General features: G+C 37.8%; 2 protein-coding genes across 4 annotated transcripts in view; one reads left to right on the forward strand and one right to left on the reverse strand.

Annotated features, from left to right (window-relative positions):
• DNAAF6 (dynein axonemal assembly factor 6) overlaps positions 1-22438 on the reverse strand; it is a 37598-nt gene extending 15160 nt beyond the window's left edge. The window contains exons 1-6 of one of the 2 annotated variants that reach the window (XM_045068317.1): positions 22393-22438; positions 21554-21827; positions 16340-16483; positions 12428-12500; positions 9106-9211; positions 6105-6201 (exon numbers count right to left, since the gene is read on the reverse strand). In XM_045068317.1, coding sequence (XP_044924252.1) covers positions 6105-6201; positions 9106-9211; positions 12428-12500; positions 16340-16480 — 417 coding nt within the window. In that variant the 5' untranslated portion in view covers positions 16481-16483; positions 21554-21827; positions 22393-22438. The remainder of the gene's footprint in view (positions 1-6104; positions 6202-9105; positions 9212-12427; positions 12501-16339; positions 16484-21553; positions 21828-22392) is intronic. The other variant, XM_045068318.1, reaches the window with a different exon arrangement.
• Positions 2105-27499, forward strand: part of NUP62CL (nucleoporin 62 C-terminal like) — a 104421-nt gene continuing 79026 nt past the window's right edge. The window contains exons 1-2 of one of the 2 annotated variants that reach the window (XM_045068316.1): positions 2105-2257; positions 21564-21608. The gene's annotated coding sequence lies outside the window, so the exon portion shown is untranslated. The remainder of the gene's footprint in view (positions 2258-21563; positions 21609-27499) is intronic. The other variant, XM_004769007.2, reaches the window with a different exon arrangement.

Genomic DNA, 27499 nt, shown 5'->3' on the forward strand with positions numbered 1-27499 from the left:
TATTCTGTTCTCAGTCCCATTCTGCAAGTTTCTTAGTGTCCCTCTCAACACCTCCCCCTCTCCAAACATAGAGGTACTACCTAAAATCAGTTCAACTTCATTCTAAGCCTGATACAAAGCCAGCACTCAGTGGTAGTATATTCTAATCCTTCAGAGAGCAAACTCCAATTCTGAAAATCAACATCTCCAGTTCCTGTCTTTGAGTTCTGCATGGATTTTATATTTCTAACAGCCTACTGGATGCTTCCAACAAGATTTCTTGCAGGCAGTTTGAATTCAATATAACCAAAACTTAATATTTTTCACTTAGAACTTTGTCTTCTTTTGCATTTCTTACCTGATATTCCCATACCACCAAAAACAACAACAAAAAACCCACCTTGGTTTACTCTTATTCCAGAAGTAATAGATGGTAATTGTAAAAAAAAAAAAAAAAAAAGTCAGATGAGCAAAAAGAAATAGAAACCAGTTCTAAGACTACCATCCAGAGATAAACCACTTTACATTCCCATATCTTAATTAATGTTATCACCATTTACCCAGTCACCCAAGCTAGAACTCTTGACTCCTGTTTCTCTCTTACATATCCCATTAGACAAATTTCTAAATCCCATCAGTATTACCTCTGAAACGTCTACTTTGCTCTCTATCCCCACTGCCACACTCTAGGCTCCTGCCTCTCTTACCTGAATTAATGCAATGGTCTCTCAACTGGTTTTCCTACCACCAATCTCCCCAGCTCACACCCATCTCCTACCATCACCTCTTCTAATTTTTCCACCATAATCTGCCACTAGAGCTTTTTTGAAATACACACCTAATTGTTTAATTCACCTGCTTGAAGACATTTAATAATTCACCTGATTGAAGACATTTTATAATTCTAGTGCCCACAAACGTCCATAGCTCATGGTGTCTTAGCTGGTGCTGTCATAACAAAATACTACAGACTGGAATTCTGAGCATGCCAAACATGCCAATATGGTTGGTTTCTGGTGAGAACTCTCTTTTCAGCTTGCAGAAATCTGCCTTCTCACTGTGTACAGAGCAAGCTCTCTGGCATCTTTGTATCAAGACACTAATATCATCATGTGGCCCCATCCTCATGACCTCATCTAAGCCTAATTACCTTCCAAAGCTTCCATCTCCAAATACCATTACAACAGGGGTTAGAGCTTCAACACATGAACTTGGTGGTGGGGGGGGGGACACAATTCAATCCATAGCACATGGTGTGACATCCAAGGGCTTTTACAACTAACTCTAAACTGCTTATTCTCTTTTCTTTTATTGCTCCATGTCCATTCTGGGACTCCAAGAACACCACAAATAGTTCTCAAAAATATCATATACTTTCATAAGCACTAGGCCTTTGCCTATGCCACTGTTTATTCTGCTCAGACAGCTTTTCCACCCTGACAAACTACCAAGCACTTCACATGTCCAGGCCAGATGTCTCCTGTATTGTGAAGTCTGCTTGGACCATATCACTTTATACACACTTATATCAAAGTCAAATTGTTTGGGTCCAATTATAGTTCTACCAGATTCTAAGTGTGTGAACTTAATGCAAGTCACTTAACTTCATTGTGTGTCGGCAACCTCCTCTGTAAAGTGAAAATGATGGCACCAATTTCATAAGGTTGATGTGGGGATTGATGATTTACTATGTGCAAAGTTCTCAGAGAAATGCCTGGCACACAGTAAGCGTTCTATAAATGATTTGCTATTATTATTATTATATCATTTTAAGTAAAAACAAGTATGATAAAAACCTTTATTCATAGGCTGTGAATGTAGGAAAATGGCTCCTCGATGGCACTCTGGTGAACCTGTACTATCCACGTTGGCCACATAGGCAAAGCTCAACTGCTGTTGGCCCCAAGTCTTGGCAGAACATCCTGTGATCCTCCCGGAACAGGGGAAGATAGAGTCTTGTGAGGAGTTGCCTCAAGGCTATTTCTTATCTGCCTTTCTACCCTGTGGGAGGCTCCTTATCTTGCTGGAGGCTACCAGTGAAGCAGTTTCTCACCCTCCTCCCTAGTTCCAATAAGGCATAAGAGCTTTCTACCTCCCTCCCCTTGGGTGTAGATACAGGCTATAAAACTGTCCAGCTACAGCGTAGAGTTGGCTTTTCAGCAACAGAGTGTCCCACCGCTCATGTCACCTGTTATCTAGTCCCTTTAGTTCAGTGGTTTTCCTGTGGGGCAAAGGGACATGTGGAACTGACACCCAGCTGATCTTGCTTATCCTGTCTGTAAGTAATAACCTTTATGCATTTGGGTTCACTGTTTCCTTATTGGATGGATTTATGGAAGTCTGTGCTGCTGCTTATAGACTGCTTGATCTCTTGATAGTAAGCTCCTTGTGAGAAAGAGAAACTTTTCTATTGTGTTCGACACTGTATATCAAGTATCTGGCCTATAGTAAGTGCTCAATAAGTATTTGTTGAATTAAAAGTACAGCAAACAGGGGTAAATATGTATTCAAGGTTACATAGTCAAGGATATATATCAAACCCATTATGGCAGGATCTTTGTGGGGAGCGATGGAAAGTATAGAGAACAAAAAAGAAAATAAAAATAGTAAAATCAAAAAAAGTAAAATAGAACAAGACAGGGGCATTATACTCATGAGGTTTAAAATAAAACATGCATGTTACCTAGGAGGAAAACACCTTCTAGCTCTCTTATTATTCTTCCATTAATTTATATGAATATTTGATACCTTTACAAGCTTGACCTTATTTTCTCAACTGTAATACAAGGAGAAAGTCTAGATAAGCATCTTTCAAACTGTGTTCCAAAGAGCCCCAGTTTTTCTCCTAGGAGCTGCCTCATGGGTGATAGTACCCTTTTATTCAAGGCAGTGGTACTTTTATGTGTTCTCTATGTTGGGCTTTCTCATAGAATTTGGTTTGAAGAAAATGGTTGGCAGCTAAAAATAAAACAAACTTGCAAAAAGCTGACATATAAAGCTGAAGCTCTGAAATGTACATCAGGATGATTACAGTTACTAATACCATATTGAATACTGGGAATCTGCTAAGAGAGTAGATTCCAAGTGCTCTCAACACACACACACACACACACACACACACACACACTCACACACACTGGTAAGTATGTGAGGAGAGGATGTTAATAATGCAGTAATCATTTCACTATGCAGAGGTGTATCAAATCATCATGTTGTACACTTTACATACAATTTTTACTTAAAACATAAAATGCCTAATTATAGATTAAGGCCAGGGAAGCTTGGTAGCTACAAACCCCGTAAAGGAGCAGTAGGCAGAATTTAGATAATGCAGCTCTTTGGTTTGAGGTTAGAAGGAAAGAATGGAAGATTTGCTGAAGACATACATAATCATAACTGAGAATTTTGTTTAGGACAATTGCTTTGATTCAAGACTCATGAATCCTGCTTTCTTATTTGGAGTCTGGGGAGGGTAAAGGAAAGGGTGGTCCTTGTGGATTCTTAAACCCCAAATCACTCCCTGTACTTAAACAGATTGTTCATGCTACTATCTTCTTCAGCTTAAACAGAGGTCTTCTTAAAGTCTCTGTACTGGGTTGTTACATATAGACCAGGTCCAGCCCCCAGATAACAAATTTATCCAGTTCTAAGATTTAATTCCCCCCACATTTTAGTGTTTCTGTTACTGGGTACGTCATGCAATCAATGTGTACAATTAATGGGGTAGCACACTTATTGTTCCTTTGTATTAAATAAATGACAATTCGATGATGTCTTAGATCTGGGAAAATGCCATATTACCAACAGGAATAGTAAGCTGATAAATTTGAGCAAGAAATACTTGAGATGTGGTCAATAACCTCTTTAGTCTGAGTCTTACCAGTGGGGTTAAGCAATGATGGTGGATATCATCATTAATATGCCTACAAGATAAAATTCAAGCTACAAATCAGGGGTTATTTTCCCTTTTTTGAGAGTTGGCTTGTAAGTATACCACTGACAACTATTCTTTATTCTTCTTATGCTCAGAGCTTACTCAAATAAACCAGGCTATTTCATGCCTGGATACTGCCCCATGTGCTTTACTCTGTTTCTTGGAATGTTGTCCACTGGAAAAATCTTGTCTACCCAGTGTTGATCTCTTTCTGCTTTATTACACCATATATGTCACACATATATGCCTCTAAGTATATACTTACCATACTGAATTGCAATGATTTGTTACTTGTCTGCCTCCTTTATTGTAAATTCCTTGAGGGTGATGACTGTATCTTATTTACCTTTGTATCCCTAGTACCTAGAACAGAGCCTGGTGTGTAATAGTACTCACTAAGTATTTAAAAATTGAATATATGCACTATTCCTTATGTTCCACATATGAGTGAAACTATATGATAACTCTCTTTCTCTGATTGACTTATTTCACTTAGCATAATCCATCCATGTCAATGTAAATGGTAGATAAAGTGCAGAGGACAATAGGGGAAGGGAGGGAAAACTGAAGGGGAAGAAATCAGAGAGGGAGACAAACCATAAGAGACTCTTGACTCCAAACCTCTGTTTCCTGGAGACAGGAAGGTGGGTGAAGGGAGATGGATTGGGGGGATGGGGTAACTCGGTGATGGACAATAAGGAGGGCATGTGATGTGATGAGCACTGGATGCTGTATGCAACTAATGAATCATTGAACATTATATCAAAAACTAATGATGTACTATATGTTGGCTAATTGAATTAAGAAATTGAATATATGAAGAAAATGCAAGAGAAAAAAAACAGTATACATGTTGTGAAGTGCCATAGCACCAAAAAATATTTCATACATCTTCCATTCCGTACTGTCTATACCTTATCCAAACCTTCTAAACTCCTGGTAGACTGTCAACACTGAGTTTAACTGTTAATAAGAAGCTGATTTCATTTATGTGAGTTATGTCTCCCCAGTCAACTAGAAGTTCATTAAAAGGGGGGGAGCAAGTCTTCTTCAGCATATACTTGTTGAGTTTTACATAAACTGTGTACTCCTACTCTTGGGTACAATTTGGTTTCCGAGAGTCTTCATTCAGGACACCTTTATTATTAATACTAGTAGCACTTTAAAAGGGAGAGAGATGGAAAGGCTCACAACAGTTATTTACTTAGGGCCCAGAATTTCTCCAGTTTATAGCAATCCCCAACACTAGACATCAAAAATGTTATTTTACAGTTATTTAAAAAAGAGGAATTGGGATGTTATTGGAAAACCCTGGGAACTAATTACTTCAAGATCACTTGAAACCTTAACTCATTAGAGTTTGAAAAATCTCCTAAGCTACTTAAACTCACTACTTATGTTACTTGCTTCAATTGGATGTCTTAGATTTTGCTAGTAAGAGAAAACCTGAAGTTCATGCACAAGATAGATTCCATTTACCATTTGCTTAAGGAAAAAAGATTAAGCATTTCCAATGGGCATCTCAGTACTCCATACTGTAGAGTGTTGTGAGACAGAGAGGGGAAAAGATAGAAGCACAGCCACTGATTTCAGGAAAAGAATTCTCCACACCAGAATTACCAGTGTTTGCTGTCCAAACCGGTTATATCCCTCTTTTTTGGTTAGGCCCAGACTTTTCAACAGGATCATTCTGAGTCTTAAATAGGCAGAAGTAAGGGGATCTCATTGATCTTATTGGTATTGCTATTGTTATTACATAGAATTAGTGTCATTCTGATAAGGGAACGAAGATAACATTTTAGATGTCTTTTTAGAGTTTTAAATTAGAAGTTCGGGTCCAAAAATTAAGAAAAAGTCCCTTTTTAAACTGCACGATGTAAGCTGAGTCATTAGAAAATATAGATATAAGAGATAAGAGAGATTCAGGGAAGGACAGTTTTCACAGGACTAGAAATAGTGTATTATATCTTATGAATCTATTATGTTTATTTGTAAATCTTATCCACATGTGTAAATTTAGTTTATTTTGTATGTATTAGCCAATTTTAAATTGTCAATCCCATTATTCCCTTAGTACCTAAAACATAGCAACCACTATTTTTAAAGAGTTTACTGCCTTGCCTATGGTATTATGCATATAACAGCCAGTCAGTGTAGCCACAATGGTCATAGGGAAGATAGAGAGGCTCACCACTAGATCTTCACAACATGCGGTTGAAGAGTCTTTTCTCGAAAATCCTAGAAAAATGTCCTCAGTTCCCACTTGCTGTTTGAATATTATCTCATACCTAAAAAAAAAAAAAGTCAATGATACTGAGACTCAAAAGAAAGCAATTTTCTGTCCCAGAGCAAAAAAAAAAGAAAGAAAGAAAAAAAAAACCCCAAACTACAAACTTATGAGGACATGCTATTACAAAAAAATAAAAGGACTAAATAAAGTGCTGACCATTTCTTTGAGCATGTAGCAGAATCCTAAAGGAATAGAAGTCCAGAAAAATCAGTCAAAAAATACCAAACATGAAATATATATATATATATATATAATACTGTAAAGCAGGATTTATATTGTATCTACTTCATTTTGAAAAATTAAGCTTAATTGTTTCAGAGCTAGACAAATAAAATGAATTGAGAGAACTTCTAATAAGATTAAAAGCAAAAAGAAAAAAAGTTTTTTTTTCCTGGAAAATGATGGCTCAGAAAAATTGTAGGCCCATAACCCAGAGTTTGATGGATAGATAGAAATCCTTATCTGCTAAATTTGAGACACAGAGTAGAGTTAGAAAATCCAGGTGTAGTTCTTTTTCCGTCCTTAACTGTGTGCCCTTGGTCAAATCACAAACTTATGGGGTTCTCTGCTTTCAGATTTGTATAATTTATGGGAGAGAGGTAGGTTTGAATTCAGTGATCTCTACAATATTTTCTCCAGGTCTAAAAGTCTATAATAGAAACACTGGTAATGTGGTCAGCACAATAAAATTGCAGTATTTAGAATCTAGGCCTATAGAGTTCTTACTCTGATGAAAGATTTTCCTGGTATTTCACCTCACACAAGAAGATAATTCACAAATCTTTCTTTGCCCCCACATTTGGGTCCCTAGGGATAGAGTGGTTTACAGAAAGAAGCACCCAACCATAATGTACCCTATATCTTTTTAGACGGAATGAAGTGAGCAAACATTTACAGATGATCTTTACTCTTTAATTCTCCCCTAACGAAGAAACGGTAACTCTCTGGATAGGAAGACTAAAAGACTACCTTGAACTTCTGACCGCTTGCAAATAGGAAAGCCCAAGGATGGAAAAGGGATTTCTCTGAGTTTGAACAGGACTAACAATAAGTAGCTATTTGATATGGGGCACTTTTTTCTTAATAGACTATAACATTTACCTGATATTTACAAAGGTGAAGACAGGTTAAAGCAAAATAGAAAGGTATTGATCCATATGCCCATGACTCCCAAATGGATTTGCTCTAGCTGCTGCTCTTCTCTGCACCTGCAGATGTAGTTTTCCAACTGTCTACTATATCCATTTGCCTGAATGTCCCAAAGGCACCTCAGAGTCCACACATCCAAAACCAAACTCATTGTTTTCCCTCTACCTTCATTCCCAGTCCCAGTTAATGGCCTCACTATTCATCCACTCACCCTAGTCAGTACCCTTAGCATCATTTCTGACACTTTCTTGTCATTCATTATATCTAATCAGATAACATATATTCCTTTAAGAATCTCTCAAAGGCCCTCATACTTCTCCCCCAGGCCAGTGACTTAGCTCAGGTCCTTATTACTTTTTATTTGGCCACTTGTGATTTTTTTTGTGAGCAGCCTATCCCCCTTTTTTCCCAATTTCCTCTTTACCCACTGGGACATTTTGAAATGTACTTGTGTAAGATAGAAAATAAAGATTAAAAAAATCTTATAATTTTCTTCATATCCTGACTGGAGTTCTTATTCATTTAAAACTTTCATGGATGTTCTTTCTACAGAACATCAAACACCAGGATGAGAAGTGAAAGTTTACTCAAATTTGGAACTTGCCACATACGGATGTTTGACATTCATTAGACAATATGATGAATGAGTGGCTTACTTCATACCTTTAATCGGATGTGTGGGCATTGTATAAACATAACCTGAGATTTACTCTTCATTTTTAAGGTACACACAGAGATGTTTTAAAATCCCCTTTGATCTTTTTTATGAGGTTTATGGGGTTTTTTGACATTGTTTATTTGAAAGCTGGATACATTTTTCCAGTTAATTATCTGCAGTCTCCCACTGCTTCTATTTTCAGAATTGATGTAGAGGACAGAAAGAGAGGGTTGGGTTTGAAAAAAAAAAAACAAACAAACTTGGACACAATTTTATAGTAAGAATTAGATAAGTTGTCAGATCACTTACCATAGAAGTCCTCAAGAATTCATAAAGTACATTATAATTTAGTAAGTACTGCCTTGGTTTTTCAAGTTATTCTAAATACTCAATCAATATTTTATTTTAGAATACATCTATTTAAAGCTTAGTGTATTTAACCATTAATTTCAATTACAAATGTGAACACACTTTCAATTCCTTGAAACTGTGGGTGATTTATTTCATCAGAGTGAAGGGCTATTCATGATAATAATCCTAAATTTCATATTTACAGTTCATATTCATAATTCCTATTGAATAAGCTACAAAGTGAGGCTTCACGACCGCTTGCAAAATATGTTAAACATAATCCTAAAATCACTAGTAAATAGGTCCACGTAATAATAGATAATTGGAGAGAGAACACAGCCTTTTACCATAATTGTGGAGCATTGAATAATTAAAAGCAGGTCTTTGACAGATAAACATGGTAAAATAATTTGGCTTGTATGAATGCTTGTAACTTAATGGGTTTTCTTTCCCAGTGTTAGATCCACATTAAACAACTAGCCAATAGTAAATATAAATTTGTAATGGAAATGACTGTACATCAGTTTTTGTTTGATAATAACTGAAAGGAAGGTATTATATTTCATTATTTGTTTCTGCTTCAGAAGGAAAAAAATCATCAATTACACATGCCTTCTGTGTGTCACCATAGTTTTATCTTTTATGTGGTAGAAGTTATTTTATGAATCTTGTCAAAAATAGAATGATATCAGATGACACATCTACCTTAAGCCCCAAACACATTCCTGGCCTCATCTGACTTACTCTGGTATTTCTCTAACATCCCACATGTCCTCATGCTCTGCTCCCTCTGGAACCTCTTCTGGATTCCAGATATCCTCGCCGTTTTCATCACTGCTTTGAGGGATGACTATGGAGAAAGGGAAGATAAAGCTGAGGCTGTTTCTATTCTTCATGCTCAGTTTAGGATCATCGAAGTAAAACATGTTCTATTTGTAATCACTAGTTTGTGTTTTGGTCCAAACAAGCTAACTTAGTAAAAAAAAAAAAAAAGTAGAATTTTTGAATCAATCCACAAACAGTACATTGTAAAATTGTAATAACAGTCGTAAAAAATTTCGAAACAACATGTAAGCAAAAAGAAGAAAAAAATCATCTGTAATCCAACTACCCAGAGATAATCAGTGAACGCATTCCAGTCTGTATGTGTACATACAACATATAATATGTAATATAACATATATATGTTAATATATGTTATAATATATGTATATATTATGTATATATGTATATAATGTGTATACGTATATAATATGTATGTATCTATACATACATACATATGTATGTATATGTATGTATACATACATATTATATACATATACATATATACATTATATATACAGTATATATAAAATGTATATATACATTATATAAACATATATACATTATATATATACATTATATGTATATATACATTATATAAACATATGTATGTATATGTGTACATATACATGTATATATATGTTTGTGTATACGTGTATATATACATTATATATACATATATATGTACGTATATACATATGCATGTATGTACATATGTACGTATATACACATACATTATATAATGTGTATATACATTATATATACATATATGTATATATATAATGTATATATACATATATGTATATATATAATGTATATATAATATATAATGTATATATAATGTATATATGTATACATATATACATATATGTATATATGTATATGTGTATATGTGTATATGTGTCTATAAGGTATATATGTATATGTATATAATGTGTATATGTATATATGTATCTATAAGGTATATATGTATATGTATATATAATATATTATATATGTATATATTATAACATATATATTACATAATATAACATGTAATATAACATACAATACATACTCTGTATGTGAAAGAACATTTTATATGAAACATATTATATATAACTTACATATGTAAAGAAATATTATACTTTTTTTTTCAGAAACATCAATAGGATCTTATGTCCAACATTTACATAAAAGAACCAATCAAACATACAATCATTTGATCCGGGGAGCCAATGCCTTATTTTGCTTTGTGTATTACTATCTAAAAACTTTGATACCTGTGTCATGAAAGCATGACATAATTCTTAGAAAACATCAGTTATAGAAACTGAAAACAGGGGCACCTGGGTGGCTCAGTGGGTTAAGCCTTCGGCTCAGGTCACGATCTCAGGGTCCTGGGATCGAGCCCTGCATCGGGCTCTCTGCTCAGTGGAGAGCCTGCTTCTCCCTCTCTCTCTGGCTGCCTCTCTACCTACTTGTGATCTCTGTCAAATAAATAAATGAAATCTTAAAAAAAAAAAGAAACTGAAAACAGTGGATACAATGATCATTTTTTTTATTAAAAAAAAAAAAAGATTTTATTTGGGGCACCTGGGTGGCTCAACTGGTTAAGCAACTAACAGCCTTCGGCTCAGGTCATGATCCTGGAGTCCTGGGATCGAGTCCCAAGTTGGGCTCCCTGCTCAGCAGGGAGTCTGCTTCTTCCAATGACCCTCTCCCCTCTCATGCTCTCTCTTTCTCTCTCACTCTTTATTTAGTTGACAGAGAGAGACTGAGAGAAAAAGAGCGCAAGCAGAGGTGGCAGCAGGAAGAGACAGAGGGAGAAGCAGACTCCCTACTGAGCAGCAAGCCCAAAGCAGGACTCTTTCTCAGGACCCTGAGATCATGACCTAAGCTGAAGGTAGACACTTAACACACTGATTCACCCCAGTGCCCCAGTGATAATTTTTTAATCTAGTATTTTCCTCATGTAGATGTGAGCCTCAAAGAAAATCTCTATCACTTGTCCTTTATGCAGGACTAAGCATATACCTGGGTTCTTACGTGTCATCTTTAAATATTTAAAAGCAAATGAGGCATGGAAAAGCCCAGCTTACATTTGTTCCAACATTAGGTGCAGAACATTATTTCAAGCTCTCCTTTCAAGCATCCCCAGAAATGCACCTGATTACCAGGTTTTCAATACTGCCAACTCTTTTGTAATTGTCTGCTTCTGTCTAGCATGAGCTTTGTAAAGCCTAATTACAGATTTCATATAAAATAGTTTGCATATGATTCATTTTTCTCAGAATTTAGAGGATATTAGATATACACTATCAGAAATTCAGGCAGCATAGAAACACATCAAAATTTGAACTAGCCTTCCAACATCTCTTGAATGAGGCAAAGAGACTCTTGAGTATGTAGGGGATAATAACTGAAATTTTAAAATCATCCCCTCAGACCTCATTTTAGCCATTATTTTAAACATTTTCCAGATAAAATCTTTAACAATCAGCTAAATTGATGAAGGAACTTCACTTCCTTTCCCTGTTCACCCTCTGGTAACTGTCATCATGACAGAATTAAAGCTTTCTATATTTTTGAAGATGTATAAAATGCTCAACTCTGTGAAAACGTATGGGCCAAAATGGTGGGGAAAATCTCCCCCAAATATTTATTCTAGTTTATAGAAGCCGTGACTATATACATCGCTTCATGGGCTTTAATTTATAAGCATTTTGATATAAGATAAAATTGTGTAGCTATTTATTATGTTCTCCAAAAGACTATTAACTCGATGGGAGCAGAGACCTTTCTATTTTGATCTTCCTCATAGCTCCAGAGATGCTACTACTACCTGGTACACAACAGGCTTTTAATAAATATTTGTTGAGTGAATTAATGAATTCTGTAAAATTCCCAGAATATAGCAGGGTAGAAGATGAAGAAACTAATCATTTTGGGAACTAGACCTTAAGTAATAAAAAAGTTGTTTAACCACACATGACTTTCTTGGTTTTACTTCTCAGGAAATATACCAAAAAGTGAACGTCAATAATTCAAGGCAAATTAATTTCCATTAATATAAAAGTGACTTACCTATAACAGTAGAATAAAAAAAGCGTCTTTATATGTAAACGACTGTTCATCATTTCCGCAATTATCTGAGTTCATCTTTGACAAACTCTAGTGTTAGTATTACTCTCCTTATACTTTTGCTCCCAGAGAAAATATTTTACTGATTATACTGATCTATATGCTTTGTTAAATAACTTACCTTGGAGCTCTTCTGTTGTTGGTGGTCCAATATTCCCAGGACCCATGGCTCCAAGGACAGATGAACAGTTTGGCTTGGAGAAAAGAAAAAAGGTCCAACAAGTAATTATTACTTGTGTAACCTTTATGACCGGTAATGCTTTGAATTTGATAAGCTTTCCATATAAAATTTCATAGAGCTTCTCATTTAATCATCATTGTTATACAACAAAGCGACAGATGCCAAGTATTATTTAGAATGTGTTTTCCTTTTCCTTTCAAAAAGTATTTAGTTTAATAGGCTGAAAGGCAGAACTGATCTTTGATCAGACAAAATCCCCAGTTCCAGCCCAGTGAATTGTGTATCCCTGCGGATAGCGGAATGAACCACATTCATCTCTTTGAAGGTCAGAACCAAGTATTAGTATAAAAGCATCGACACTTTTGGGTTTCGGCAGTGTCTTGCCAGAGTTAGATGGGGGATGGAAAAGGACGGGAAAGTTTCATAGAAACAAAAACAAACCACTAAATAGAGTCTTAAGTATTTAGATATCAAAGGACTCATTCGAAACTCCTGGTAACTGATTTTACTTTTTTTCCTCTGGGGACCTGAAACACTTTCTAGTCTGTCAAATACACGCTGAACCACTTCAGTCATCATGCAAGTTCATTTTGCCATCCCCTGTGCAAGCAAACACACCGTCATAGGACTGCCCCTCTATTCACCAGTACAAGAACAATTTTCCTTTTTTCAACTAAGTATGATACATATTACACTATCAGAATAGTGGCAACCACCTCATTGGTCCCTCTCCGGGGTCTTTTGATAATTCAAGAAATCCCAATATTTTCCTAAATGTTCTTGCTGATGCCAGACTCTGAAGCTCCAGTTTACTCCATTGCTGACAGTCAAAACATTGTTCTCTCCCTGGATCCTGGCAAACTAGCACATGAGGCTCTCTTTTCTCAGGCCCCTGCCTGGATCTCCCAAGACTTCAGGTATGTACAAAAGTTACAGTGTCCTGTTTGGGCAAGAGGAATAGTGTTTGTCCTTGAAAGCTGGTGGAAAAACTCACCTGTGTCTTTATTATGCTAAACTATTCCAACAGCTATAAATCAGAAATTAATCTGTAACATCTCAATGGCTTCTAAGACAGTAACCATTCCTTTCCAAAAGGTGCTTCAAAAGTGCAATGTCTCTGGTTAAGGTGTTACAGACAGTTTTATGTGGAAATCCCAAGATGGTACTCTACATTTTTTTTTCGTTTTAATCACTAAGGTCATATAAAGTAGTAGTGCTTTCCTTAAGTTATTAATCATCAGAATACTAATAGTCAATCAGGGCAAAGCATTTCTTGGAACATGAGGGCTTCTTGTTTTGTGGAGTGACTCCTTCCAAGGAAAATTAAAATCCATGGAAAGGAAAACTTGAACATTCCTAACAAAAATTGGTATGCCTTCCCTGCATAGTGATGATTGGATCAGTGAAGGAGGGTCTCAGTTTATTAACTTAATGAAAATAAACGATTAAAATCAAATTTCAAGTGGAATGAAAAATGAGGATAATAAAAATATTAAAAACCATCTTGCAAGTGTTTTCCATGAAAATATCATTTCAGCCTTTACCATGGAGCCACATCCCATTATCTGAGAAATTTATCATTGCAGTTCATGCCACTTTGCAATAGGTAAGAGAGTTAGAACAACTTGGTTACGGTGTCTGTGGAGTGGTGAACCTTATTTCCCACAGGTCTTAAGATTCCCATGTGAGTTTAAAAAACACTCTCTTCCTAATCTCCCAGATTCTTAGCAGTTCATGGTAGAGATGGCGTAAATAAGCCAACGTGTATACAACAGTTCTAATGTTGTTTTCAGAGAGTATTTTCAAAAACAGATCACTCTTGTGATCATTCCACAGTTCCCAAGATTAATATATTTTAAAAAATGAAAAACAATTTCTCTCCTGGAAAATTTAAGAGTTCATTGGAAACATTAATTATTCCCCACTGTTCTTATACTCCATTTCTATATCCTCTAATGATATCTGTACTCCAGTGTCTGAGTGACCAATTACCTCAAAATTGCTGGTAACCTAGATACACAGAATCATACGTTATTACAGTAATTTTCCTCTATGAATTGTACAATTTGATAAAATTATCCTCGCCTATTCTCATAATCACTCATCTTTCTCCTAGAATCACCTCTAGATGCAATAAACAACTCTATATGTAAAGGCCAAAGAGAACAGGCTTTGTTACCAGGGAAAATCTTTCATCTTTGAATCTGTCCCAGTTACAAGGTCCACTCACCTTTCTTGAAGACTGCTGTTTCTCAAATATTTAATATGCTTTTTGCATAAGACATAATCCTACCCTTCCTAGGATGTATCCTTCTACTTGAGCTTAAGGTAACCAAAATGTACTTGCCTTCCCAACTTCATTGATACCTTGCTCCTAAATTTTTCTCCAGTGTCCTGTGTGTTGTATATATTCAATGCTATCATTAATGTTCTGATTTTTGTTTGGCCTCTACTAACTTTTCCCTGACTAACACTTCTTGGATTCTGGCTCCAAGCTGATTCAGTTTCCATCCAAAAATTTTATTCCCATTGCACATCTTCCTTGATTCTGTGCCTTCCACCTAAACTCTTCTTGGGAGGTGGAAGTTCCATCCAGTGTTGATCTGAGCCACTGAATTTGCTGCCTATTCAGATTACATTTGTTTTTCCACACAATGGCAGAAAAGAATTTGGGGGGATGAGCAGACTGCTAGCATGCTCACTGGAGATGGTTTATTCATGGAAAATTGGGCATAATAACAACTTCACTAAGATCATGTAAAGCAAATTGATATATTCTGTTATTGTGTGAGATTTCTGGCCCAAATTTTGTCTTCATGTAGGCAGTCTGACAGCTGAGGTTTGCTGATACCTAAGGAGCAGGAGAATGGAGAGCAGGGGCTACATAGAAGTATTTTGATTATTCTGGGAATATGGGCAGTGACTGAAGGTCAGTTTATGGAACTATCCTACCCAAAATGAAGCCCACCTTGCTGCAGCAAGCCTCCCTGGGGCTGCCTGCCACGATCCCAAACACTATCCAACAAATCAGATTTCACAGCTATGTGTGAGCATATACCCAGAAGTCAATTTTAGTAAGCTAAAATTATAGTAGTTTATCCCATTATATGGGTCAAATTGCTCTCTGTTCTGTTGTCATGTGTGGACAAATTTTTAAAAATTAAGGGAGCTGGCAAGATTTCATTTCTTTTGATGGCTGTATAATATTCCATTGTGTATATATATCACATCTTCTTGATCCATTCATCTGTTGATGGACATCTAGGTTCTTTCCATAGTTTGGCTATTGTGGACATTGCTGCTATAAACATTCGGGTACACGTGCCCCTTTGGATCACTACGTTTGTATCTTTAGGGTAAATACCCAGTAGTGCAATTGCTGGGTCATAGGGCAGTTCTATTTTCAACATTGGGATAAAAATATATGTTTATAAAAAATTAAAAATTAAAAAAAATTAAGGGAGCTGGTTGGTGGGGGCCTAATTAACACTGTCTCGTGGAAATTATTTGTTTTATAGAAATACTGTCTAGGCTTAAAAATCCAAGTTACCACTCTCTGCAATGGTTGTCAAGCATTCTTTTTCCATAAATATAAATGACAAACATTTTGAAATGTGGCTATTGCTACCATAATTAAAGAACTATTTTCTTAGTGAGTGTTCAGGTAATTTAGAAAAAAGATAATTATGTTCGCTAGGAATGAACCAGAGGTGATACTCTCATGTATAACGACTCCTGCAACCTCCTGTTGGATGACACAACATTGCTCCCACAGCAAGGTTGGAACGAGTTGTTCAAATACAGTTTAACAACTTAGCATGAATAGAACTAATTCATCTGTAAGTATACAACCACCTGTCCAGGCTCAAAATCATCCTCTTCTTCGGGATAAAGTAGCTTAGAGAGGGCTTGCAGAGCTGAAACTGAAGAAATTGTTTCAATTTCCATATTTTCATATTCTAGATTTTCAGTTTCCATATTTTCAGAATCCATGTTCTGAGGAAGAAGATAATCAGAAAGAGATATTTTGGTTTTCTGTTTCATTGAAGACCGAAGATTAAATTTTTAGTCAGCCCTTGATAATGCCTAGCATTATACCACCACCTGAGAATTCTAGTGGGTTGGTTCGTTGGCTTTAGTGAAGAGTTCACACAAAATAATTGAACTGTTTTATGGTTATCATAGTGATACTATATATGTATATAATGAAGATTTTAGGAAATAACACATTAAAAACGTAAATAAGATCACCACGACTTATAATCCTACCAGCCTTTAAATTAACCCTTATAGGGGTGCCTGGGTGGTTCAGTGAGTTAAAGCCTCTGCCTTCAGCTCAGGTCATGATCCCAGGGTCCTGGGATGGAGAATCAGGCTCTCTGCCCAGCAGGGAGCCTGCTTCCCTTCCTCTCTCTCTGCCTGCCTCTCTGCCTACTTGTGATCTCTGTCTGTCAAATAAATAAATAAAATCTTTAAATAAATAACCCTTATAGTCACATTTAGGGTAGGAATTCAGGGTCCTTAAACATCTTGGAAATGTCACAGACTTTAATGAATAACCTGCATAAAGCTTATTGCGAATGGTTTGGGCATAAATATAATGGGAATCTTTTCTACATCTCTGCTCATATTTTTCAAACGTAATTTTATAAAACTAACTCACGGAAAACACTTCTTTAGTGCTGTTATTAAATGATCCACTAAAATTTCTGCATTGTGCCTAGAACAGTAATACAAAGGGATTCTCAAATGTGTGCTCATACAAAATCACCTGTCAAAATCAATCTGCATGCAGATGGTATTTTACAAACCTTCTGTTTTATTATGTTTTACTATTATTTTGACTTTCTTTTTTTAAAATTTTATTTATTTGACAGACAGAGATCACAAATAGGTAGAGAGGCAGGCAGAGAGAGAGAGGAGGAAGCAGGCTCCCCGCTGAGCAGAGAGCCCGATGCGGGGCTCGATCCCAGGACCCTGAGATCATGACCTGAGCTGAAGGCAGAGGCTTAACCCACTGAGCCACCCAGGCGCCCTTGACTTTCTTTTTTAAATGGAAAACTGATCTTAATGCTTATTCAAGATGTCAAGGGTATGAAACACATGTGAAATAGCCTTGTATGTCTAGCGTAGAGGCAGTATATCAGAGTGGTTTAGAGTAAGGTCTCCAGAGTCATGCTGCCTAGATATGTATCTATCATTTACTTTGCAGCACTGTGACATTGGGCACATCATTTAAACTCTATACACCCCATCCTCCTTACCTGTAAAATAGGAATAATCATAGTGCTACCTCATAGGGTTGTTACAAGGATTGAGTAGCTTCACACACGTCAAAAAGCTTAGAACTCTGCCTCGCACACATTCTAACCATTGTAAGCACTCAACATATGTTAGCTATTATTGGTCCTTTAAAAATTTAATTTTGCTGGGCATGAATATCACTTCTAATAATGTCAAATAAGTTAATGATAAAACTCATTACACTGGAAACTCATTAAATTGGAAAAGGTGAAATAAATGGTGATAAAACAATCTTCTCTCACAGTATGGTCTGGTAGTCTGCTATGGAAATGAATAATTGACACATATTAAATTAAACAAAGAGGCTCTTGTTTGTATTTCAAAAGTTCTAGTTGATTATGTGTTCATTAAATATTTACTGAACATTAAAAGCAAAAAGTTTATTGACACATTTTCTACCTTTGACAACAAAAGGGGAAATGGATCCAGGTCTCAGATGCAGTGATATGAACAGTATTTCGAGTTGAGATTGCACAAACAATGAGGTTTTATAAAGCAAATATAGTAGAAACTGTTTTATTATTCCAGCATTTCCACCCCTTACAAAATTGTTGTTATGGCCTTCTTATTATTTTTAAAGATTTTATTTATTTATTTGACAGATAGATCACAAGCAGGCAGAGAGGCAGGCAGAGAGAGGAAGGGAAGCAGGCTCCCCGCTGAGCAGAGAGCCCCATACGGGGCTGGATCCCAGGATCACAAGCAGGCAGAGAGGCAGGCAGAGAGAGGAAGGGAAGCAGGCTCCCCGCTGAGCAGAGAGCCCCATGCGGGGCTCGATCCCAGGATCCTGGGATCATGACCTGAGCCAAAGGCAGAGGCTTTAACCCACTGAGCCACCCAGGTGCCCTTGTGATGGCCTTATTATTAATAGCAATGTAGGTGAGAGAGTTTGCTAAAATATGAAAAACTGCATAAAATTATCATTATTATTTGGCACATACATTGTGCCTGCATATACAGATACTTGATGATGAGCCTTGTGAGAGCTTAATGGTGGGCCGGTGAGAGGGGAATAAACTGGAACCGGTAAAGCAAACCCAGAAGAAGGGTATTCAGAAGTTCCAAATACCGGGTCTGAGGTAGCAATCAGAACTCCTATTCATTTATTTTCATCTGCTTGGTAGGGACATGGCAGCAGTTTGGGGATATGAGCAGTGTTTCAGGGCAGAAAGATTGAAAAAGTATGGTTGTAGGGAGGTCTGTTTAGGTGGAACAGAACCCTGGTCCATAGGTGGGGATAGAGGAGGCAGGGTCTGACTCTTGAGGATCTTTGAGGAGCTGGCAGCTAGACGAAGGTTCAGAATAGGGTAGGGCTCAACATCACTGCAGGAAAAGAAATCTAGGTACCAAATCATAGGCTTTCTCATGTTACTCTGGGCAGCTACGTTATGAAGTGAGTCTGTCGTTCAGTGAGTACAGTGGATACTGGATTTAGGGAAAGCAGATTTATTCTAAATCCCTACCAGTTGGGAAGTAGCTCTGACCTGGCTCTCTGGTGAGAGACAGGGCGGTGTGGACAGTGGGAAGCCATCCCTTTAAGCCGAGAGTCTCAAAAACCAGAGCTGGCATAGAGTCAGCAGTTTATGAATACTGAATGAAGCATGATTAAACTCACACGGCTATTGTATTTCAAAGTAGTCACCTTAGAAGGTTATACGCTGATGTAAATTATGCTATCAGTGTTCAAAATATTTTGGAATTGCCTTCATATGTATCACCAAGAAAACAGGTATCATTATAGTATCACTCAGTTTAATTATACAACAGATTTGCCTCCAAGTGATTTCTAGATGTATCAAGATATCACATCTACTTTCAAAATATGAAGATTTGCTGCTTTGAGATTCAAAAAAAAATGTGCTACAGGCCTCAAGGCGATTCTAAGAGTATTTTCAAAGGTAATTTAAGCCATAGCAACAGCAAGTGGATAGACTCCCAAAGTGACTGCTTTCAAAGGATGCCCCTTCTTGGGATATATGTTTGAGTATATAACAAATCATTCACAATAATTTATAGTAACACTCTATATATCTCAAGCACATTGGGACTTAGACTTCTTAAATTCCAAATTAGGCTGGCATAAAATGGCATAGATTCATATGTAGCTAAATGGGTGTAGAGATGTCATAATGAAATTGGCACTCTAGCAAAAATATTTTTACTATATCAACTGTAATAATCTGCAAACACAAAATAAGAAATCAAAATATGCTTGTTGATATATTTTGAGAATGAATCACCAGTACTTTGTGAATAACTAAATAGTTCAAAGGATCAAGAGAAAAACAGTGATGTGAATTTTTGGAAAAAAATAGTCTAAATTTAATAGAAATACAGATTCTGCCACCTTTTTTAGAAGTCTAAAAATTAACAATAGCTTATTAAGCTTTGTTGAAAACATTTATTTGGCAGAAACAGATCAACTGGACAAACTAAAGCAAGATGCCTTTTTACAGTGTTATTTATTTGAGGGATATCTTTCACCTGGAAATTTGACATGCATTAGTTTCCTCTCAAGCCTGGCAATCAAAGTCCTTTAAGATATCACCCCAACCTAATTTTGCCACTTCTTACTTATTCTTCTACATGCAATCTGTGTTCTGTTAAAAACTGAACTTCTTATTAAACATACCCTGTGACGCGTCGGTGGCTCAGTTGGTTAAGTGTCCGGGTCTTGAATTCGGCTCAGGTCATGATCCCAAGGTTGTGGGATTTGCTTTGGAATTCTTTCTCCTTCTTCCTCTGCCCTTCCCCACTCCCCAAGTAAAATCTTAAAAAAAGAACTTATGATCTCCTGCCTTTATACCTAATGTATACTTCCTTTTGCCTACTCAGTGTAGTGTAGTGATTAAAAAAAAAAAAAAAAAAAGGAAGAAGAGGAAGGAGAAGATTCTAGAGTGCCACTGCCTGAATCTGGTATTACCACTTAAATAGGCCAAGAATAAATTGAAATTCAGAAAATTTAAGTAATTTCATTAAAAACAAAATATATTGCTAAATCGATTTGAGATTTGGTTCTTAGAAAATAAATTTTCCACAAGTGAAACCATATGATAATTGACTCTCTCTGCTTGACTTATTTCACCCAGCATAATCATAAAGAATTACCACATAATATCCTTTGAGAACTTGTTTGATAGGTAAACACATACCCCTTTCTTTTCTGAAAACAGATGCTATTAGCATCTCTGCCTATGTCTGAATTAAATTACAGTATACTGGCTATTTTTTTTTTTTACACTTTTGACATCTATGCACATCAATGATTAGTAAAAATAATTCATTTTTGACTTTTTCTTTATAATATGAAGAATGATTGCCTTTTTTAGGAATGTCATAAAATGTACCAAGTCTTAAGTAACTATGAGGACTTGACAGGGTTTTCTTACAAATTTAAAATATATTCAATAGAAGATGATTTTTGGAAATACCTGGAATATTTCATATATGACCTTCTTTTGATTTAATACTTCCTCTATTATTCTTTATTTTAGACAGACTTAATACACTTGGCAGTAATCTTTCTCTCATTCTCATACTCCGCCACTATCTAAAAAGGAGCTGAGACAGCAAATTTTCCTTCAGGACTTTGAAATTTTCTCCCTAAGTCAAAAGGCTTGTTTAATTTCTTGGGGAAACAGTCTCTGTTCTGAATTCTTGTCATAATAGGAAGCTCTGAGAAGAAATGACCCCTAACGCTGATCAAATTCTGTTCTCTCCTTATACACAGATTTTATTTTATTTTTTGACACTGTTTCTTACCTTTTAACAGGTATAGTCCCACGACATAGAATACTCAATCTCTGATCAACTGTTGGTGAGTAGCAGCCTCGCTGAGGTTAAGTACAAGTAGTCTTTGCACACGACGCTTTAGCCCACTCAAGCATAGTCTGACTGCTTCTCCATCCTCAACGGATCTGACCAACGGCCGTTGGAACCCTCAGGGCACAGTGTTCACATTCTCGCACACAGGATATTGTCCACGCGGAAAGTGGCACCGGCCATTTTTTTTTTCAGTTTGAACAACGTTATACCCCTTAAAAAATAAATATCTATGTAGATATCTATCTACATATCTACGTAGATCTACGTAGATCTACGTAGATCTACGTAGATATCTATCTATCTATATCTATGTTTATATCCCAGCCAAGGCACTCTGGGTAGATCATGCCTGTACGTGTAAAACAAAAGGAACAGTGGGTGCCTTGGAGCGCCCAGATCTACCTATAAGGGGACAGTTTTCATTCTCAAATTAATGTTAAAACCATAAGTGCGTGTGAGTTGACACAGGCATTGTGAAGCCTTCGTGTGTTCATTTTGGCCTTCAGACGGTCAAACAGCATTTATTCCCCGGCATGGTAAAATTGACCCATCTCTCACTCACATCCTGAATAGACTGAGTTTTGTTATAGCTGCCTCCTGCTTCTAGTGTCCAGGGAAGGAAAACTTAGGGAAAAGGTCTGTACTCTTTGCGACTTGTGGCTTTTTTTGGGTAGCTTTCAGAGTCGTAACCACTCTAGAGTTCACCCTAGTTTTCCCGATAGCCAGGGCATTTGGGGACCCTTTCTTTCCCCTTTCTAAGGTTCAGGTTTCCTCACCTGGGTCAGTTTTCGGGTCGCTGGCTGGGCTCCGAAAATAGACAGCTGAGAGCGCTGCGTCTCTCTGTTGCCTAGGTAACAGTTTTGTTGCCCCCTCCACCCACCACCTCCGGGTTCCCGCTTGACTTTTCTGGCCAATCACAGAAGACTTTCCTTTGAAACAGCCCCAGAATCAACCAATCCGATCGCGTGCCAGTCAGGGTCAATGGCCGCCCTCTCTAGTTAACTAGGTGGACCCCAGTTAAGCGTCTGTCTCAGTTAGCGTCACTCCAGCGGTACCCAGTCCGCTGTGGAGGACGGTTTCCCCACCCCCCTGCTCGGATTAGGCCGAGGCCCGCCTCTCTGGCTGCAAGACAGTCTTGGAGGTCCTATCCATTTACTTTGGGTCTGTGACTGCGAGCGGCAGAGGCGGCGGCAGGCACCAAGGTAAGTTTGTGGGGATTTCGTTTGTCCCAGTCCTCTGCAGGCTCGCTCATTACGCTTTTCCCTCACGTGAATTCCAAACCGGACAATTCCTCCCGTGGACCTGGGACAACCGGGGTGGAAGGATAGGCTCGGTGGCTAGGGGGTTGAGGTTTTGCTGTAGCTCTGCACGCGCTCCCCACGCCCCCTCCCCACCCCGCGACAGAGACACGTTTTGTGATTCCTTCCCGGCTCAGCGTGTGTGTCTGTTTATACCCACGCGCGCAGTTAAGGCGGTATGGTGCTTCTTTTCCTCAGCCCAGCTTGTGTGTGTGGGGAGGGGGCGTGTAGGGTAGGTTAGTATCGCGCTTTTCCTTAGTTCGTCGTGTGTGTGTGTGTGTGTGTGCGCGCGCTCGCGCGAGTGGTGGGATCGTGCTTCTTTTCTTGGCTCAGCGTGTGTGTGTGTGTGTGTGTGTGCACGCGCGCGTGCTCGCGTGAGGGGCGTGTTTGTGTGTAAGGTGGGGTCGCGCTTCTTTTCCACGGCTCAGTGTTTGTGTGTGTGTGTGTGTAGGGTGGGATCTCACTTCTTTTTCTCTGCGGTGGGCAAGACTTCTGGGCCCAAACCCTTGGGGGGAGCATCCCTGCGGCCGCCAGACCTACAGCCCACTCCCAGTAACATAGAGGACCTAGTGCCCTTCTTTTCCCGCCTTGGAGTGGAGAAACGCTGATGCGCTGCCGGCTTGCCGCTGCTTGTCAATCTGAGTGTCTTCACTTCACGTAGAGGTACAGTTGTGACACTGGTTTCCCGTGAATTCCGTGGTTTGGTTTTAAACAAACGGGGGGAAAAAGGGAGATGGCTTAATAAGCATTTGGAGTTTTCAGAAGTGATTAGTTTTGTTGGATAGTGGAGCCCCTAATTCATTATTTGAGTGTTGTAAGCAAAGAGAGATAGGATGGCTTTAATGGATGGTTACTTTTGATTATTCACGGATTGGAATTCGATTAATGAGTTAACTAAAGTGCTGTCCTTCTTTTGACTGTCATGTTTTTCTAGCTTCCACCTTTTCTGGTGAAGGCGACGGTCAAGCTTGAATAATTTGTCCATTCTACTTGTTATTACCACAGCAAACAAAAGAAATACTTAAGTTATTGCCTAGAAGTAAAGTTACTGGCTTTTTGGCCAAATTAATTATACCACAATATCCCTTATGACTATAGATGATTAGAGTTTAAGTGTCTTAATTTTTCTATTTCTCTAGAAATTTGTGGAACTTTTCTATATGCTATGCTCTTTCTTTCTTTCTTTGAAGATTTTATTTACTTATTTATTTGACAGAGCTAGAGAGCACAAACAGGTGGAGCAGTAGAAGTAGAGGGAGAAGCAGGCTTCCCACCGCGCAGGGATCAGAGACTGGGCTCCGTGCAGGCTCCATGCAGGGCTTCATGCGGGGATTGATCCGGGTCTACGGACCAGGACCGAAGCCAAAGGCAAAGGCTTAACCATCTGAGCCACCCAGGCGCCCACTATGCTCTTTCTTGATTTTTTTTTATTACTGTTCTGCCTCATTGTGCATTATCCTAAGTCAGTAATGCCTAGCTAGTACTTCTCAGACCTTTTTTCTGTGACTACAGTAAGAAATAAATTTTTTGTTGTTGCCAAGTATATACGTATACAATATATAATTGACAGCCATTTCACAAAAACAATGCTTACTACATGCAATTCACTCTGGTAGTCTCTATTATGTATATATTTTTAATGTAGCCATAATCCACTAATGAATTCTTGTTCACATTTTGAAAAACACTGGCCTTCCAGTTTTGGTTTTCAAACTTTTATGTATTTAGGAATCACATAGGATGTTTGTCACTTTGGGGGAGGAAGAAAAATTTTCTCTGTCCCTCAAGATTCTTCTAGCTGGACTAAGACTTAAATTGACATGAGACAGATTAAGAGGAGAAAATGAAATTTAATTTTGTACATAGGGGGAATCTACAGACATGAAATTTCAGACAGGCAAAATGAGGTATAAAAGTCATCCAGAACTAAGGAGAAAATGGGGTCTGGGATTTCAAAGGAAAGGAACACAACTCACAAGAAGATGAAAAGGGATATATGTTTGGTAAACAAAGGTTTGCTGCACCGTTTAGAAACTGTAGGACTTAGAGAGGACTTTAATCAAACAGGTTTTGCTAGGTTCCTTCCTGTCTACTATACCTAGTTCATATTCTAATGTTATCTGTGGTAAGATTTTATTCTTAAAAATGAACTTTAAGGAGCACCTGGGTGGCTCAGTGGGTTAAGCCGCTGCCTTCGGCTCAGGTCATGATCTCAGGGTCCTGGGGTCGAGTCCCGCATAGGGCTCTCTGCTCAGCAGGGAGCCTGCTTCCCCTCTCTCTCTCTGTCTGCCTCTCCGTCTACTTGTGATTTCTCTTTATCAAATAAATAAAATCTTTAAAAAAAATGAACTTTAATTGGGATGCCTGGGTGGCTTAGTTGGTTAAACATCTGCTTTTGGCTCAGGTCATGATCCGGGGGTTGTGGGATCCAGCCCTGCGTGGGACTCTCTGCTCAGCTGGAGCCTGCTTCTTTCTCTCCCTCTGCCAGTGGCTCCCCCTCCTTGTGTTCTCTCTTGCACTGTCAAAAATAATAAATAAAATCTTTAAAAAATGATTTTAATTAAGTTATATTATCTAAATCTCCTTTTCATTGTAAAATGATAGTTTTTGAAATTTTTAAATGACTGCTATTACTTGTAGGCTTGTATGAGGTTTTTATGCATACTGTGCTTCAGAAGTCTATGGGTATTTTTGTTTGTTTGTTTGTTTGTTTTGCTCTACTTCTCAGTGTTTTGGGGAAATGGGTATGCCTTTGAGGCTGGGTTCTTTGTGGGTTTTTTTTGCATTTGAATGCCGTTCCTCTGTGTTTTTTGTGTGTGTGTGTGTGTTTTTTTTTTTTACTAGCTCTCTCAAGTGTTTCACTCTCTTCTCTTTCTCCTCCCTCTTCCCCATAACCCCGTTCTTTCTCCCTTCCTCAAATCCCCCCACCCCAGTTCGTGCTCTGCCCTCTTGGGTCCCTCTGCCTAGATGCCCAGTTTCCCAATAGCCATGCCTTCTTTTAGGTCTCTGCCTTCCACACCTGCCCTCTTGTGAGTCCTCCTCCTGCACACACTCCCCCCCCACACACACACTTCCTTCTCACTCTTATGTCCCTCTCAGGACTTCAAAGATTCTTGTCTCTTTAGTCCTTCTGCACACCCTCCCCTTTGGTCCCCCACCCCTGGTGTCTTCCCTTTTCCAGTTTTGTAACTGCTGTAGACATTCACTGATAATTGAGACCCGTTTCATGGCAATTTAGAGTCTTCCACCATGTCACACTTTTTTTTTTTTTTTTTTTTACCATGTCACACTTTTAATATTTGGCAAGGTGGTCTTAATTTTGGAATTTTTAAAATTTATTTTATTTTATTTATTCTTTTTGGAATTAAAAAAAAAACCTTTTTCTAGCTCTTAAAATAAGATTCTGACATAGCTTTGATATGTTACTGGATGAAGGGGGAAAAAGCACTTAATGTGAAAGATAATTTGTGAGTTATACTGCTTACAATGTTTAATATGAACTCACAACTAATATACCATTTTCAGTAGCCCTGTATTTTATTGTGGCATAAAATAAAACAATCATCATTACAAGTTTGCTCCCTTCCTATTTCCCTAAAAATGGGCTAATTTCATATCTCCCTATCCATTTCTTTTCTGGGGACCCAAACATTCAGAATAAAATATTAGTAACTCAGTTTCTACTTCTAGAGTTGGCATCTATAGCTATCAGTGACAAATAAGGACTCTACTGTACTTTGAGGCTTACATTTTTCTACTTTCTGGGAGGCTTTTTTGGTGAAACAAAGGGGTTTCTTCAGTGCATTTGTACTTTCCCTTTGTTTTTCTACCTCTCCTTAGTTTGGTAATTAATGATATGTTAAAGAATCATATGTATTATCAGAAGTTGCTATTTATAGGGATGGCTTTGTAACATGACTAATCATGTGAGATCATTTAGTCATGATGTTCTTGAGAAGGTGAAGTGAATTAGTGGAACGCCACGGTTGCCAAGTACCCAGGCCATTTAGGGGGAATGTGGCCAGCAAGGAAAAATAGTCTATTTGCTTCTGAGAAGGTAGGAAACATTTTTAACAAATTACATGGCTTGGGGCGCCTGGATGGCTCAGTAGTTCAGCATCTGCCTTTGGCTTGGGTTATGATCCTGGAGTCCTGGGATCATGATCCCTGGGTCCTTGGGCTCCCTACTCAGCGGAAAGCCTGCTTTTCCCTCTCCTACTCCCCCTGCTTGTGTTCCCTCTCTCACTGTCTCTCTCTCTGTTAAATGAATAAATAAAATTAAAAAACAAAACAAAACAAATTACATGGCTGAGCTGCTATGCTAGTCACTGCTTTAACATCATTTTTTCAAGTAGTATCAGGGAATAATGGCATGAATGATCCCCCCAAATCATTTATATTTTATAAGACAGAAGCCTCTAAACATTTGTGCTGAAATAGTTTATTTCAGGTATTCTGGTTTGAAATTACTTTGGTTTGAAATTACTGTGTTTGAGATGCAGACTTCTCTAATAATGTGTTGCTTACACTAATATTAAAATGGAAGTTTTGTGTCCATTTCCTTCACTGACTAGTTGCTTGGCCT

Source organism: Mustela putorius, unplaced genomic scaffold (assembly GCF_011764305.1).
Source record: "Mustela putorius furo isolate JIRA1106 unplaced genomic scaffold, ASM1176430v1.1 tig00003901_pilon_pilon_pilon, whole genome shotgun sequence".
NCBI classification, from domain to species: Eukaryota; Metazoa; Chordata; class Mammalia; order Carnivora; family Mustelidae; genus Mustela; species Mustela putorius.